The sequence below is a fragment of the Sturnus vulgaris genome, chromosome 6 (genome assembly GCF_052056855.1).
Source record: "Sturnus vulgaris isolate bStuVul1 chromosome 6, bStuVul1.hap1, whole genome shotgun sequence".
NCBI lineage: Eukaryota > Metazoa > Chordata > Aves > Passeriformes > Sturnidae > Sturnus > Sturnus vulgaris.
Window position 1 is genome coordinate 13,133,817 of NC_142248.1, and position 18,602 is coordinate 13,152,418.

The window sequence follows — 18,602 nt, forward strand, 5'->3', positions numbered from 1 at the left end:
TTATAGTGGCCAGTTCATGATTATACTTCAAAGAAAAGAGAGTGAGAAAAGATTAATAACCAGCACTGATCACAATGAGTCTGATGTTTACATTTCTTTCTTAGGTGATAATTATATGTTTTAGACAGAATGCAGACTTTTGTTTTGACTTACACTTTTTTTTTGTCTTGGCAATAGCCTTTAAGTAACTGAAAGTACAATTACTATCCTAAGTTCTAATTTTCTCTTCCAAACAGAACACTGCTATTCTGGTTGGAAAAAATCCTTTAATTACCTTGCAATTTAAAAGATAATTATCATATATTTAAATGGTACATAATTGCCATGTTATTAAGCAAAGAATTCATCAAAATTCCAAAGGGTTAATCAAAGACAGAGACATATACCTCAAGCTGCACCTTCAAGAAATGATATTCCTTAACTTTTTAGCATCTAATGCTGAAAGTGCAAATTCCTTCCAATGAAACCATTTCATGATGTTCCCACGTGTCATCTTCACCAACCTTGCCATTTTATAAGTGACAATGACATGCACAAAACGACACTCAAAGTTTTAGGTATTAGTTAGTAGACAACTGTACACAAATCCTGGACCATATCCATTTACCAGCAGTAATGAAAGCACACTCAAAACATTAAGAGGCTTCATACTGCTTTCACAAGGGAAGATGAGAAGAAATACCTGTTGTAAACACCACTCTTATAATCACATGGAAGTGACAGTATTTCTAGACTCAGAAATACTGTGCAAGCATAGAGTAACATAGAGAGATGACAAAATTCTGTTCTTTCCATTTATACAAAACAAAAATACTACACAAATGTAGAAGAACAATGGACTTGTGAATTACCCAAGGTCCCATGGTGAATCCAGGCTTAGGAGCTCCGGACCAGCATTTCCATGTACAGATAATTAAACCCATCTTTCAGTTTCTGGCACAGACCCTCAGAATTGGCTCTCTACTGTTTCTAGTCTGCCAGTGATTAAAATTCACCAACACCTTCTGAGCTTAGTCACAGTAAAAATTTTGACAAAGAAGTTTTATCTGTTCAGAATCCCCTTCCCTTCACAGCTCTAAATACTGGTGCAATTCAGTGCTCCAGGATTACTCACTTCACTTGGGCCTCTGCTTGCATGAAGATGAATTCCCACTTTCTTGCAAACGCTCTCTGAAGCCTTGCTAAGTTTTCCTGTCAAAAGATGAAAATAGTAAGAACAACTAATTTCTGTAACTACAACAATTGCTTGAGAGCACATTTAGCATGGTGGGTATTTATTTTATTCCTTTTTTTTTTAACTGAGAAACTAAAGACATGGCAGTTGGTATTGGTTTCAGGTGAACTATATTGCAGGGAAAGCAAGGCTGTAACACATCTTTTTTGGGCTGCAACCCGAAGGGCCTTGCCAGGGATAAGTAATGGAGTGTGATGAAGACAGCTTGAGCTCTAGTATGAAAAAAATTATGGACTTGTTCCCAAAAGATAACACTGAGAAGCTTTGTGAAGCTGATGACTTTCATTTCTGAGAGCAGATGGCTGCCAGCTGCACGTTTCCCTCTCATCCTCACTTTCCTTTCCTCTCTGCACTGTTCTTTTCTCTTCAGGCTTTTGTGAAGGTGCAAAGCCTGAGCATCCCCTGCTTTGCTCAGTCCTGGTCACTGCTGAGAGCATTATGCAGCTGCATAGTACTGAAGGCTGGGGATTGCCAGGATGATTCACAAAAGGAAATAGCTTGTTTGTCTGAACAATGAACACAGTTACTGCAAAGAATGGCTCCAGATGCAGTTTTGCTCTACATCTGAAGTAAGAGCTCTGGTCCAGACCCATTACAGAGAGTGCAGTGATCTGAACGTTTGGATGTGGATGTGGCATCATCTCAGCTCGAGGTTAAACTCAGAATATGGCTGGAATTTCAGGCTTAAATAGTACCCTGAAGTTACATATCCATATCCTCCCCAAGAAAAGAGGCCTGTGTCACAATTAACAGGATGTTCTTCTCCATTACAGCTGGTTCAACTGTTTCAAATTTACAGTGAAAACAAACACTTGTAGTTCTACTCTTGTTCTCTTTATGCTTATTACCTTTATTTCAAGAAACATTTTCAGGTACATGCATTTAAATGCAAGAAGAAATCTTCCTATCATTGACTTTAAACTCTTGTATAACACAAGGCATAAAGCTTGGCCCTGTTACCACGACGTCCATGTAACAGTTTCAGTCTGTACACATGGTGGAAAACAGTTAAACAAATGATTTACAGCTGTACTGAACTGCGATGATTTCCTTAACTGTGGCTACAAAGTAGAACAACTTGTAATTATCTGTAACACAAATTTTTGTGGGTTTTTTTTCATTATTTTTATTTTGTTTTAAATTATGTTCACATGTGCCCTCTGGAGTAAATATGCTAAAGCCAATGAAACATCACCAGATGAAGCTGTATTTGAATTGTGCTTATGTTTGACCAATTATAAAAAACCTGAATGCAACTATACAAGCTTAATCATATCATCAAGACCCCTGCTCTAATCAATATAAACAGGCTGAGGGGACTGCCTGTAAATGCTGCAAGCAGAACCTAAAAATGAAATGTCCCTTGAGATGCTTTGTAGAGAGCCTCTCTTGAAGCTCCAGGTCACTGCTGATTCCTATGGAGAAGCATTCTCATCCTGCATCTCCAAAAATGTGAGAAAGCTTCTCACTCCTGCAAGCCTGTTTCTCTCACTTGTGCTGAGCTTACATCCCTTGCTGGACCTGCTTCAGCTCCCATAATGCTTAGGAAGACTTGGTGCCATTCTTATCTGAACGTCTCTAATTAAGAGAACAAAGTTTGAATGCAGAAGTAACCTCTAATTGTGCAATGCAATATTCACAAGGAAAATGAGAGACTGCCAAGATCTAATTATTTACCATCACTGGAGCATTGCTACTCTCAGTAGGCAACAATGTGCAAAAGTACTTAGCCACAGCCTCACTGCATGTGTGTGGGAGTATGTGCACTGCTGAACAGCCTTTTGTTGCTTTATGATAGATCTTCGGAGTACTTGAAGTTAATTGGTTGGATGTGAGCAATTTTAATGGTTTTACTAATAAAATCAACAATATGCAGAAGAGGAAACTCAGCAAAAAGACATGTAAGTGCATGCAGGTTGTTATATTCCTTCCTTTGTGCCTGTATGAGATTAGAACTCTTGGGAAGTTGGAATGCATTTCTAGGGTGGACTAGATAAATGGCAATTTTTGCATGCTCTGCACTGAAAGGACCAAATGGCATGAACGTGTCTCTCCACGTGCACAAATGTTCCAAATGCAGAAGGTAAGGAAGAAGGCAAAACTTCAATCTTGGAAAAAAACAAACAAATCCCACTGTAAAATATATGCAAATATATGCAACATAAATGTTTTCATTGTAACAAACGTGACCACACTAAGTCAACTAGAACCAACTTTGTAAATAAACCTTCCAATGAAAAACTCCATGTATAAAATTCTGCTATTACACTGTTGAGCAAGTAAACAGAAGAAAGTCAATATGATAGAAAGAAAAGTTTAGCTGCTCAGAGTGATACACTGCTGGTATTCAAAGTAATACCCTGCCCCTCCTGCCTCCATCTGTCTACTCCTCTCCACCCTGCAGTCTGACACCAAAGTTTGGGATATTTTTATTAATAGTAACTCCATATCAGAAAACATGCTCTAAAGAAAGTTCAGTGATATTTTTCATATGGCATATTGAAAATGTTCCAAGTCTAATATCTGAGAACTTTTGCAACTAGATGTGTCATAAACAATTTAATTGCACAATGGCACACCTGAAAATCCATCATTTTCCTGTGCTGAAATCTGCTACGCAAACCAGGATTTCCTAACTGAAAACAGGACACACCAAGCTAAACCTCAGTGTGATTTGCCTCAGTCTTGAAGGGCTCATTATACAGCAGATGCTTTAATGTGGGACACTGCAAAGCCAGGGACATTCATCAATCATGTTCCTGATGCTGTCTTCATATCAACCTTCACACAGTTCTGGCAACTAAGAAGAAGATACAGTAAAGGCTGACCCCAAAGCACAAAATGGCAGCATTCAGTTGGCAAGCAAAGCTATCTCTGCACCCCCCAGCTTTAAACTCTAGCAGCAGTGTACCTACGGCTTCATAATCCGCCAGCTCCAGCCTAGCTTTGTTCTGCATGGTCCGTTTGCAAAGATAGATGGCTAAAGGGAGAAACAGAATTGAAAACAATTACAGACAGATTATTAGTACTAGGTCTTAAAAAAAAAAAAAAAAAGAAAAGAAAAGAAAAGGAGGAAAAAAAGTAGTCCATAGACTGTTTGTTTTCATCGGACAGCAACGTGAATCAAGGAATGAGAGGTCTGGACACCCAGCTGACATTGCTTATGACTAATCTCAGAGGCCCTAAACATCTGGGACATCTCATCTGGGGCATCTCCTGACAGCAGATGCCAGGACCTAACAAGATGACCAAGAAAGGCACAATTGCTTCTGGGTCTGGTGAAAAATATAGCATTAGCAACCTGTTTCCCTAAGCAGTTTGGGAATATGCATGCCAAAGTAATCATCCCTGCATTTCTTTTCTGCTAAGAAAAAAATAAAAATAAATCAGGATATTGACATGAAAAGAAATATGGGCCAGATCTTAAAAGCATGATCTGAGCATTTTTTAAGATGCTCCATCCTCTTATTCTTACATATTTCAAATATTTAAGAGAAGCCTTGTCACATTTTGCTATAGGCAGAGGCTGCTGAAACTGATGTGGTTTGGGATTCTGAGGGTCAAGATGAGCCCAGCACACACCACCAAACCAGTCCCAGGCTGCCTTCTGGGAAAGCCCCACCTGGATCTGCTAAGCTCACACCATTTCCATTAGAGGCTGAAACACAAGGTCCACAGCACACCTGGGGTGTACAGTCAGGTCTGAACTTTCAATAGAGGCCCAGTGCTACTCACGTAATTCTATTCTGTGCTGTTTCTGTAATTTTAACATGCATATAATGAGTCAGTATTATGCACTGTAACCAGAGCTGACCAGTTCATTTATATTTATGCATCTCAAGGGCAGTTTTCTCTGTAAGGCACTTATGACACCAAATGAAGTGAGAGTCAGCTGTCTCACAGTGTTTTTTCATGCAAGGCAGTGAAACGCCATTAGCAAGTTAGTTCCTCTCCTGTAAGTGGACACATGCAAATAAAAAAAAAGGTATGAAGTGCTGCTGGGATTTCAGTTTTATTTGGGTCTACTGCTAGTTTGGGATTAATTCCTGGGAAGACTCCATCTGTACAGGCCTCTGATATGCAAAGTCTGATTATAAGCATATGTTAGAGGTTTCTGGGACAGATGAAAATCTGTCACTACAGAGCTCAGAGCTAATGCAGTTAAAGCTTGTCCAGCTGTGGGTCAGCTCATAGAGGCTTTATTTTGGGGTGTACTGCTCCAATCAATGCCATTGCAGCACAACAATCTGACGGCCAAAACCAATTATTTATCTGATACTGCAGGAAAAAACAGAACTTCCCTCTTCACACTATTTTTCTGGTATTTACAGAATACATATTCGGCACAGTTCACACAGTAATATAGGATGACTGTAAAATCTAGAAATCTTTTCTGCAAATATAGAACAGCATTGTGTTTTCTCCTTAACCATTCCCTCACTGGGATAAACATGTAAGTCTAGCTCATGTGCAGATGAGGACTGCAAATGAACAATCACATGACACACACCATTCCAGGCTACTTCTTCACCCCAGCAATTCTTTCCAGAGTCCGTAATGATGAGTAATTATTAGACGGGAAGGAAAAAAAGCCCAAACTGATTATTCAGGGAGGAGTGCTAAACCAGTCTTAGGTTACAAGATAAAGGACTTCCAGAAGCTCCCATTTTATGACTGCACACATGGATACACTTCCTCTTCCAAAGCCGCACCAGGATGCAACAATTAATTTTATCATTTAACTGTGAAAGCAGTGCAGTTCTGGAAGAGACAGCAATATTGCACACAGACAGCTAAAGATAACAACACTGACATATTTTCTTTATGTATTATCCCTGTCTGCAGGCACTCACATGTTTAAAACACCATGTTGCACTTTATTAACTCATAAACCATGTTCAGTCTTCTCTTTTACTGTATCATCTGGTAATCTTAAAAAAATGGGAAAATAAGTCTGATGTCATGCATCAGAGAACTTTTAACTTTGGGTTGCTGTTAGTTATGTACTGGTTTATTGATCATTCAGATAAGTGCCCAGGTGAAGTAAATTTTATTGATCCACATAACAGATTCAGCAACAGATCAGAAGATAGTCTCCCACAAAAGCAATATTGATATTATTTAAGATTCCCAAGAACAGGTATTCTGCTTGCCACAAATCCTGCTGAAATGAACAGGGCTATGGGAGAATGAAGGTAATGGATGGCAAAACCCTGGCTCCACTGAGCTCAATGGCTGCAGCTCCAGGGGACTTGAGACATCCCAGGGTTTGAGATGGGCACAGATCTGCCTCTCATGTTGCCATCTGAAAAGAAACTCTGTACATGAAGGGTGTAGATGGCCAACAGTAATTATTTTAAGGACAACTCTTTCCATCACAAACTAACTTTCTATAATGAAACAATCATAGTCTCACCATAATCTGTGTTTTCTGGTTCCCAGCAGTTTGAAGGCCAAAAGTATGGAGCCTAAGAAAAAACATACACATTTTTGTAATTAAGAGATGAAAACTGATTCAGATGCAGAAAAACATTACAAGTACAGAAAGAAGAATCACAAAATCTAGCACCCAGATTCTGCCCTCAGGGGAAACACTGCTACAGATTTCGGTAAAAGTCAGGATGCTGCAAAAACCTTTAATATTCCTCACTGCAGGTAAATAGAGACGCTGTAATGCAAGCACCTTTTGAGGAGGATGTCCAGTGTTCTGATGAAATTTCAGACAGTGTTGCCAGCTTATCTGAACGTGGACCTCTTATCCACTATCCCCAGAAGCTCCTCTTTCCCCAGGAATTCACAGCCAACCTGAATAGTTTTATTTTTTTAAGCACATGAGAAACCTTGCGGTCTTATCTATCTGCTACATACCCCTTGCTTTTCTGGAGCAGATACCAATGTGGTTGGCAGACTACAAAACAATTTCCTTTTCAGTTGTAACAGACGGCAGAGGTCAAAACTCAGCTGTTTAGAGTCATTTGGAAAGCAGAAGTCCTGCTAAACTTAGTGGTTTTGTTTTCTATCCAGGTCTGCATATTGCAGTTGCTACAATTAATTACAAGCTGTAACTAGACGTGACTGTATTTCAGTTTTAACATGAATGAAAAATAACATCCCAGCGATCACACAAATTACAGAATACTGATGCTTTACTGGTTACACATTGCTTTACTGATGCAATGCTACAGATGGGCATAGGACATTAACACAGAGATTATTCCTTCCACCAAAGTACAGTGAGAAAACATGGAGGATTCAAACAATATGGGATTCAATGCTCCTCACTGATACGTATCTTATGAATTTCAGAAGATAAAGAGCTACTGTTAAAGGAGGGACTGATGTTGAAGTAAAAAGTAGCAAGAGGAGAGTAATGGAAAGGAAGCATGATTCTATCAGGTTATTTTTGCAGAGAACAGCTAAGGTGTGTTGGAGAAAATGGAAGCAGGCAAAGAATATGTAAAAATTGTAAGAAAAGACAAAGGAAAGAAAAGTCAATAAGCAGTCAGTTCAATGATGTGGTTTACACAGGCTTAAAACAATAAAAAGAAATTAAGTTATATGGAAATGTAGCTCCTGATAACTGCACAGGACAAGTTCTTAGAGTGCCATTCTTTCAAAACAGAGAAAAATACAGCTAAATGGGCAATCAGTATTACCCCTGCTTCTGTTGTGTCTTACACGACAGGAGGTTCAGGACTTTCAGAAAAGAAAGGGAATTGTAATGAAAAATCTGAGTCTGAATGATGCCTTGCAACCAGAAGGTGGGGTGAGATAAGAGGACATCTGTGATCTCCTGGGCTTCTTTTTCCACCATGACACTGGTCACATATGATAACACAACACCACATTAGCAGTGGGCTTGAGCAGCTGCAACATCAGATGTAAAGAGCAGAACTGGCTTTTCAAATAAAAACTAAAAAAGAGTAAAAAAATGTAAAGAAGGAACAGGAGGGTGAACAGAAGAGAGGTGACAGGAGAGATAAGGAAGCTGGCTGAAATCACATAACAGAAAAAACACAAATTCAACCAGCAGGATGAGGCAGTAGGACTCCAAGTTTGGACTTACTGCTTCTTCTAAAGTTATACAATCAGTTCAGAAGGAGCTGTTGCAGTACAAGCACTCAGTTATCTAGCAAGTTGACAGTGGCAGATTTTGAACAGGGCATGGAACTCAAGCACAGGGTGCTTTAAAAATTCAGCACATCTGGAGGCACAGGAACACTGAGGTGTTCCCAGAGATCTCCCAGTTTAGGTGATTGCCAAGGTTACACATCCTTTGTAGAAGAGCCAAAGCCTTAAGCTTGCCCTCTCCCACACCAATCTGTAAGCAAGAGAAGATAAAAATTTGAATTTTCTGCTGTGCCAAAGCTAGAATGCCCAGGTCCTAAGTTTGCCCCTGGTCCATTTTGCACAGGAGAATGGTAACTTAATTCTACTTCAGAGTTAGAACCTGAAATCCATCTTCTTTCTCCTGGTTTAGTTCAAATTGGAGTAAAACAGCCGTGAATTCAGGTATCAAAAATTGTCACAAGCCATAGCCATTCATTTATGTAAAAAACTAAGTCAGAACGTAGATGAGTGATTTGGGATTCTAAAGCAAATTTTTTTGAAGTGACTTCTTAATTTCCTAAGGCTTCTATGAAGATAGCCTCAATCCCTGGCTTCACAGACCTAATGGCTGCTTAGGTATAAAGAGTGGGTGATTTCAGCAGTGTCACTGCAGGGACAGAAGAAGGTGCTCACCAACCTGAAAACGATAGAACGTCCCGTCATCTTTCAGGGTAAGGACATGGTCTGAGATGGGAAAGACATAACCCTGTGCAGCAATAAGACTTCCCAAGTGTATTGCTTCCCCTGTGAAAGAGAAAAAACAGCAGGGATGTGTCAACAAGACATGCACTGTGCATTTCTCTGCTTTCAATTGCAGCTCTGGTGATGACTCATGTGAAATCTGGTGCCCACATGCCTCTCTGTACCCACACCACATCCCTACTTCTTCCAACCAAACCCTTCAAAGCAGGAGTGCAGAAATCAGCCTTACAATACAGGTGAAGCACTGCTCAAATGTTTAACCTGTTAGTTTTTTGTTTACAAAATACATGCACCAGTTTAGCTCTATAGTACAGAATACATTTCAAAGTACATTATCCACCACAGGTGACAGCTGACAAGAAGCCTGTTCAATCACTGAACCTCACTTGCTTCCTCCAAATCCAACAAGCACCTGCAACACCGGTTCACTAGCAGGATATTTATTCATAAAGACACATCCTCACACTGCAGCACTGCCCTTTGTTAGAGAAAATGTTGCAAAGGGGAGTTACATATCCTAGCGCTGCCCAGGCAACCTTCCCCAGTGCAGAGGCACATCTGCCTGGATTTTCAAGCAATGCCAGCTGTCAAAAGCTGCATCATCTTTCACAGAGCTGAAAAATCATCTGCTCATGCATGTCCAGATAGATAATAAAGCTGTTGTCTGAAGCTGAAATTCACATTTGGGACCTGACAGGACTTATGAGAAGGTATGGGTGTACAGGGATTCCCTGCTGTGTGATTCAACACTGCCTCTATCTTGTTTTTACATGGTGACAGAAGGGCAGCTTAAAAACTGGTAGGTGATATTCTGGATTTTTTCCCTTTCCTGAAAAGGAAAAGAAACTTCTGGACCTGCAGATCTTTTCTTCCCTTTTTCTCAATAGGTCTTCACTTGCTTAAATTATTTTGGTTTCTCTGAAGAGTGAGCTATTTGTGCCCATGCACTAATCACTCTTTATGGCTGATTATCCATTTATCTATCTGCTGATTTATCTATTTGCTCTTTTGGATAAATTAAAAACCATTGCCAGATTTTATGACCCTTGCCAGGAATGACACAGACACTATGTCCTGTCAGCTGTGGCTACGTTTCTTCACACCATGAAAACATGACACTGCATTTGCCTGCTTAACCACACACATCCACCAGCTTCTTTTCTGACCCCTAGGAACAAAATCCAAAATCAATCAGTCTTCTGTAGGTAGCAACAGTTTCACAAACAGGCTAAAATTCCTGCAATGGTATTTCAGTATGTTGCAGTCTAAGTCATTACACTTAATTAAGATGCTGACTCAACACTTTCCCTCCTCCTTCTCTCCAATGCTTAAATCAATCGTTCTTTTACTGGCATTTTAGACTGCAGCAATATATATTTACTGTCCAATGGCACACACAATACAGATGGAGCACCTATTTCTCCCCAGCCGTGGTCACCTTACCTGCATCCTCAATGCTGAGGTTCTTCATAAGCCACTGCACAATATCAGAACCTTAACAAACAAATGAAAAAAAAATTTAAGAAATATTAGACACCAGGACCACAGAGTTTGAGTGCCCTAGAGAGAGATAGCATTGAGATAGATACAAATTATTCCATTTTGCTTTTTATTTCCAATGAGGTTTCAGAAAGTTTTTCCTTCTTGTGCCACTCTGCAGCTACATGGTTACTGACAAATACTAAGTCCCCTGGAGCTTTCTGTGCAATAGGAGACTTGATGTACCTGAAGTCAGATATAAGTCTAATGGTTCCCTGTAAGTGTTCTCTTCCATTTTCTTCTCTCTCACCTCAGCATACAGAGTTAAGTTTCTGCAAGCACTGGTTAGTAAGGAGATGAAGGAGCATTTACTGGCTCCTCACCACCTGTAATGTCTGGATGTATAGAACTGAAATACCAGTTAAAAACAGACAGGAAGGTCTTGGTTATGTCAAAGACATGCAATATCTTTGAGAAGGAGGTGGCATTCAGAGTGCCTGTAGCCACAGCCCCTGTGAGCAGTCACCTAGTGGTGATCACACAAACTGAACAGGGGCTGAGAAGAGTGAGCCTTCAAGATCCATCACGAAGTTCATTAGGTTTTCAGAGCCCATCAAGTATAATGAAAGTTGTTGCCATCTTACAAAGAACATCAGATTCTCTAGGACTGATCCTCTGCATGTATACAACCTCTGTTGCTTGCATGGAGATCACAGAAGAGGGAAACTTGTCACTGTTCAACAGAAAGGTCTGTTACCAAAACACATTGTGACAAGGCAGCAAAATTTAGTTAAATCACATACTCATAAGGTTAAGCTTAAAATTAAACATAATGGTGTGTACAAGTCAGCTAACTGGAGCTCTCCAAAGTCAAAGGCAATCAGCAAAGGCATTTGGATACAATATGGCAAACCCACACTAAGTTACACCAGCATTCATCACAACCTAACAATGCCATGATGGCATAACAATGTCTGGATGCAGATATAACATCAAGCCCTTCTCAGCACACCTTCAGTTTCTGCAGAAATATTTGCATTCACATACAGTAGGTCAATAGCCCCAGTAACACTTCATAGAATAGACTGGCTTGGGCTAGAAGGCACCTAAATATATCCAGTTTCAACTCCCCTGCCACGGGCAGGGATGCGACCCACTAGAACAGGCTGCCCAAAGCCCCATCCAATATGGCTCAGGCTTGCAAAACAAACCCCAGAGGACCTTATTTGTGTGGAGCACTTCTGAGCTCAGACATGGATGGGACTGAAAGGAGCAGCATAACCACGACTGTTGATCCAGAAGAACATTTTGCTTTCCACGGGCCCAAAGCATCCCCATGCTCTCAGCAAACCTTAAATATAATAAAGGCCAGGAGTCACAATGTGCCACAGGGAGAGACAAGAGGCACTGCTAGAGCCCCAGGTCCCTGCAATTATCTGCAGGTCTGACTCTTCTGTACAGGTGAAATTCCCATTAAAAACGTGAGCTCTATCCCACACAGAAGGGGACAGCAGCTTCTACTCCCCTGACAATGGAAGTTGACCCAGAACACTACAAAGAGCACCAGTAAACCCTCTTCAGTCAGGCTTCAGCAGCAGGCAGCAATATGGACCTGACCTACCTCATTCCCCACCCAAGGCAGGTGAAACAACAGACCTGTCCCCTGCAGGGAATCAGCAGGGCTCTTGAAGATCAGGGAAGCAGCTGATTTCACTGAAATACTGGGCAAACAGATGTGATCAACAAGCAGCAACTGGGCATTGTCTCAACCTGCCTTGAAGGTATCAGTAAACCAGATACTAAATGACCAATCTCACCATCTTGTATTCTCAGCAGTACAGTCATTCTCCACACCTCCCAACTTCACCTAGGAGCATTTTCAGTTGCCACTATCCTATTTGGAAAGTTATTCCAGAATTTATTTTTTTTTAATAGATTGAACTCTTCCTGTAACTTCACAACCTAAGTTTGTTAATATGCAATTTAGATGCATTTTATAACTGTATTATTATTGAAGGAAAATAATGATTGTTCTTCCTTGACAGTTTCTCCTGAGTGCTTCTATAGAGGGCTGACACTTTGTCTCCCTGCCTCCATCTCATTAAACCAATCCTACTCTTCCTATGTCCTCTTAAGGTGGTCTCTCCCTATAATTTAACATTCAGCAACTTCTCAAATTTAAATCAACTTCTTTGCACTGAGCTCACCAAAACCGCCGTTGGTTCCTCGCAAAACAGCAAACCAATGCCTTTGGTAATGGTCCCAGCACTTGCTTTTCTCTACTAGAACTACCTTGCCAGATGCATCCTGGGGTCATGTCATTTTTTGAACAATAAATTTATTCAGAAAAATACGCACAAGGGGTGCAAAATTAAATGAGAAGGTATCTAGTAAACACTGTTAGCTGAATGACATATGGGGAATATGTTCAGAGCCATGTTGTTTTGACAAGTTTGCTAATAAAATGCTCTATTTTATAAACATGGGTGCTCCCTTTTACCTTTTACAAAAACAAAATATTTTGAAGACAGAGCACAACATTTATAGTTAGAACTCTATTTCAAGAAGATTCAGACTGCAGTGCTTCTGTATTGTCAGAAACAAAAAATCTCACAAAATGCTGTCTCAGTTCAAGTGAAATCAGAATCTTTCTTGGTTTTTCAGTTCATCCCCCAAACAAAAATAATTCACTGTTTCTCCTGATTTTGGTCTCTGGTTACAGGCTTGCAGTGATCCCTTAGACACTGTACTCCCAAGCAATGTGAGAGCTGATACCTGACAATCATCTACAATATTGCATTGCTTTGCTCACAGGAGGTGAAGGGCTTTCTGCATGACCCCTTTCCAGATGTGCAGGAACACTTAGTTCCTGACTTAGGACTAAGTTCACTCCATTTTTACGTAGAATGATCATGTCCCCAGCTCTAGGACACTTCTGAGGAAGCTATTCAATTTCCATCAAACAACAATGAAAAATTCAAGTAATGCTGAACGATGGCTCCCCAGTCTCTCACCCTTCATAAGAAAGGTTTAAATGGGCAGGAAAGGTTTAAAGGGGTAAGTAAACTGAAGGCACTGATTCAATCAGAATTACTGTGATCAGCCACTCCAGAATATAAGCAGCACTTGAGATCAGGAATTCTAATTTGTCTCTGTTAAAAACATGAAGTCATTCCTGAATGCTGCCAAGAGCCTGGAAGATGTTATAGCTGCTCTCCAGTTGTCCTGAGGCAGACAGATTATCTTTCTGCTGAGTTTGCTGAACCATTATTTATCACCTGCCAAGACTGATTACTCACCCTTGGGACAATGACAAGTCTTTCCTTCCTCTGTTAATTACTGTCATCGTTAATAGCCATGTCACTAATTAATATTCAATCATAATGAAAACTCTTTACTGTCATCTCCCATAACACCTTCAATTTTTAGGGTTACCCTTACACACTGGCTTTGCATTTGCTTGTTGCTGTTTCTATCGCTGCAACCTACTTTTGCCCACCTAGAAACACTACTTGTGCCCTTCTTCAAATGAGAAAATTTAGATTTATCCTTCTAAGACATAGTGAAGATTTGAGTGATTCCTTTACAACACTGTTGTCTGCTAGACCAAGACAGAGATACCTCTATCTGTAAATTTTCCAGAAAACATCATCTTTACCTCTCCTTTAGATTAAGCCTTGTGGATGGTCCTCATGTAACTCACATTCCTGAAAAGGTATTTTCTCACATTTCACAAGCTCTTTCAGAGGACATCCAAGGAAAACCCTTGACTCTGACATTTTTCCACATTTGAAATCTTCTGAAAACAAACAGTTGGGCATGTTTTCATAACAGGAAGTGTTACTGAATCCAGGTAGAGGAATAGCTTCCATCTTCTCTGGGCTCCTCTCTATACATCTACATTTCCTCTGAGTCAGAATGTTCAGTTCAAGAACAGCCAACATCCTTTGAACACCTATTTCCTCCTCATCTACAACGAAACATACCATTTTGCCTTAGGCTCTTCTTTGAAGCTGAAGTTGCTTAACACCAACAGAATACCTGCATTTCTGCGAGCAAACATATTCACAGTGACCATTTATCCAGCTACGTGTTTAGAGACAGACCAGCAGTTTTATATTTATTGCTATTTTCTACATTCTCTCTTCAGCCTCAGTGACCCCATAATAGTACTTAGTGTTCTTTGCTGGCCATTTCCTGCCAACATGACAAATGAATGGTAAGACACTGAAAGATAAATTTTAAAAGTTCACAAGGTGTGAGGCCATCGGCAAGATGCAGTTGGTGAGGTGAGTCACCACTCCTGCATTTGATACCTTATCTACTCATCCTATGTTGTTCTGCCTCTCCCAAAAACGCAGAAAGAAAGATTTGCCCATCTCTCACACGCTGAAATGACAAAGCAGACAGGACAAGGCACCATTCTCCAGCTGTTTCTAAAGATCTGCTGCCTGGAGTGGAGTCTGTACCTCTAGTTCTGAGCAAAGGAGCCAGGACCACTGGGGTCTGCTTGTCACCCAGTTGATTAACATGTCCCTGACAAGGCCTACACCTGTACACACACATGCATATGTATACAAATAAAAAATACGGGAGTATTTCTGAAACCTCAGCAAATACGTGCATATATTTTTTTTTTCTAGGGCTGGAAAGAGAGCTGCTTTTTTTTACTTTGTCCTGAGATCTCAGAGCTGACAAGCACTGATGAGTGGAGCTCTGCAGGGATTTGACATGGGACATCTTGTGTGGCCAGGTGTGGCACCAGTGGCCAAGGACTAAAGTTTGTCCTGTCTCATGGGACTTGTTAAGCTGAGCCCTGACCCCTGGATGCCACCAGCTGATGGGGTAGGAAATCCTGTATCTCAGATCATTCACGGCCTCACACTGCACTGACAGATAATATCACTGAAGCAAGTGAAGTCTTAAAAACATTTAAAAATACCACTTGATCATAACATGAGGGAATGTGTTGTACATACCTGTTTACAGAAGGATACAGAAGACTGCTTGGTTATTTACTGCCTTTTTTTTCCCCAGTGTTACTGTAACTCTAATATTCTCTGAACATATTTTGATGGTTTAAAAAAATATTAAGTACTTTTGCATGGCAGGGGGAGTTTTTTTGGTCTGGTTGGGATAGGGCTTTTTTTTGTTTTGTTTTGTTGTTTTTTTCCCATGAAAAATGTGAACTGTTCAGCCCCTTCCTAGACCTTATCTACACAGTCCATGGTCAAACAAGCCATGTGTCTGGCCCCTGATGTCAATCACTTCCAAACTCACAGTCTAGACAGCCTTTGCTGAAAGGGTAAAAATATGTCCTCCTTCCTGTCACTTCATTCTTCAAAATAGATGAACTCATTTTAGCACCAAATTTTCCAAACAATTTGCTTCTGAACTCAGAGCAATCTTTAAATATTTCTATGAGAAAAGCAGGAGAAAAAAAATTACAAGCAGTTGAAATGACAAAAATATATGCACAGGTGTATGAGCAGACACTCAAGCTGTTTTTTATGCTGCCAATCATGGCAATCACACTATTAAATGAAAATAACGTCTTGGGTCCTTCTCCAACCAGTTCCGAGTCCTTGGTAAATCTAGGACAAAAAGGTTAATTATCCCCATTTTTACCACTGGGCTTGCAAAAATAAACAAATTAACATCCCCCATGATAAAGGGTAAAACGATTTCATACAAAATTTCTCAAGGCCTTTAGCACTCTGTGCTACAATTTTTCTTTCACAGAGCCCCCCACTGACACCCACAGTTATTTCAGCTAAGTTGGAAGTACAGGCTGCTGCTCACAGTAGGGATTTAACACAAAGCAACAATTTTTATGGCGGGGAAAAAAAAAAAGGAACATCTAGGTCTCTCTCTAATATTCTGCTACAAATATCGAGGAACTACTTTATAAAATTTACCTACAATGAGTACATAAATAAATACCAATGCCAACCAAAAAAATACCTCAGCGGTTGACTCAGAAAATGTGGTAATTGCAGCTCTCCTTCATCAGCATGTGGTAATTGCACCACTCAGTGTCAGCAAGGAGCATCATCAAAGCTACAACAGCTTAAGGAGCATCATCAAAGCTACAACAGCCCAGAGCTTCTAGCAATAGCAGTTTTCCTTTATGTTACACTCACTTTAAATCTTGTTTGTGAATTATTAACAACCATTACCAGCAGGAGTGTTACCCCTTTTTGATCAAAGCAGCCAAAGTTTCTAAGGGGTATTTTTGTTCATTGTAAACTTGAGAGCTTGAATTTACAATTTACTTTTCTTGTAATAAAAAATTAAAAACATAATACTCTATATGAAGTAAGAATGAGGTTTGTTGGGAAGGTGGAATACAGAATTTGAAAGATGGAGATGTAGAATCGCAAAATCCAAATTCCTGTGTACTTTCAACCCTGTTAATACCTCCTTCCTCTGACCTGCTATTCAGAGGGACTTTTGCCTTTTCATCATATTGGTCAGGCTACCAGAGTACACACTCCCTTCACAATGCAGACCTATAGAGGGAGATTTTCACTCTAGACAGGAATCAATAAATGACAAGATGGTGCCGAGCTCTGTGCGGGCTAATTTACCCAGGTAACAAAGACAAATTAGCTCTTACATCTCAGAGATACCACAGCCACACTTCTTTCCTTACAAGGCTGCCCATCTAAAACCAGCTCAGGTAGCTTTACAAGGCACAAAAGAAAGCAGCAGCAGACATGCCTGAAGACACTGCAATACCCTCCCCATCACCAACACCTAGAAGCAGACAGCCATGCTGAGGAGCACAAGGGTGCCACTCACGAGAGCCCTGGATTTAAAGTGATTGCTCTACAGTGATGTCAGTAAGGCTGAGTTAGCAAAACTCTTAATGGATACACAGTTAATCCCAGTGAAAGAGGTCTGCCAGGGCAGCTTAAACCAGGTCCTCAACTGGAAAAAAAGCGGTACCAGCAAAAGGTCTTTTTCCAGTTGACCTGCCCAGCTCATGCAGGGTTTGGTGTTAGGCCAGGCCCAGTGTTGTTCTCATGCACTTTGACAGAGCTGTGTCACGTCAGCCCAGCCCTCACACCTGACACTCAGCACCTTTGACCCTCGCTGGCCTTTGCTCACACGGAGGGATGTGAGATGGGGCAGCCACACATTTACTGATCCTAAACGCCCCTCACCTGCCTGGGAACACCTGAGCTGCCATCGTGTCTGTGCCACCTAAGGAGAGGCCTGGCATCAACAAACACACTGGTAAACCTGAATGCACACGTCCTCTAGAATCCAGGATATTCCATAACCCCAGTGCAATCCCCACTGCTGCTGCTTCATTTGCCTAGAATTTGGCTTAAATTAGAGATATACCATGTGACCTGTGCCCAAATCTTATTCTCTCCTCAAATACAACTCATATCAAATTGCTGTTACTATGAGTATGGGAGGAAATTGCAAAACAAAAATAATTAGCAATTCCACACTCTGTCATTCAAACCCATACCTCCTACAACACGTCCAGAAGATGAGCCTCGAGAGCCCTTATAGAGGTGTACAAGAGGCAGGAAAGTGGTACCTTGCACTCCCAGCCCCCAGCAGCACTAGTAACAGCATTTTGTAGTAGCATCTGAAATTACCACCTTTTACAAATCACTGAGAACTGCGGATGCGTTGAGATGCACCTGTACACCTCCAACTGATCATAAATTTCCAGCTGCTTTTCAGGGAGCTCTGCCTTTGCATTACTCAGACAACTGAAGTGGCTCATACAGCTTAGCAATTTGGCTCTCTGCCATATAGTAGTGTTTAGGCGCTGTTCCTCACATTGTCAAAATGATTTGGCAACAAAACAGCGAAGGAAGCAACTCTAAGCACTGCTGGAATCGAGGCTTTTGAAGATTCCTGTGTCAGATCTTGTTAGGGATGAAACATTTTTACTTCTATTCAATTCATGTGCACAGCCTTTAAATCAAAGGCAACGCTTCTGTCATTTCAATCATATATTAATATTTTTAATAGCTAATTTCCTTCTCCAGGAAACAAGAAAATAAAACTTAGAAGGTGACTGATGTATTTCAGCAAGCAACTATCAGGT

The 18,602-nt window shown here is 40.6% G+C and overlaps 1 protein-coding gene across 5 annotated transcripts in view; it reads right to left on the reverse strand.

Moving 5' to 3' along the window:
* The window catches only part of RGS6 (regulator of G protein signaling 6), a 253,141-nt gene that overhangs the window by 59,741 nt on the left and 174,798 nt on the right, over positions 1–18,602 (reverse strand). For all 5 annotated transcript variants that reach the window (XM_088167049.1, XM_088167048.1, XM_088167050.1 and 2 more), the window contains 5 exons: positions 10,490–10,540; positions 8,982–9,088; positions 6,651–6,702; positions 4,150–4,214; positions 1,115–1,191 (listed from right to left, as the gene is read on the reverse strand). In XM_088167049.1, the coding sequence (XP_088023175.1) occupies positions 1,115–1,191; positions 4,150–4,214; positions 6,651–6,702; positions 8,982–9,088; positions 10,490–10,540 (352 nt within the window). The remainder of the gene's footprint in view (positions 1–1,114; positions 1,192–4,149; positions 4,215–6,650; positions 6,703–8,981; positions 9,089–10,489; positions 10,541–18,602) is intronic.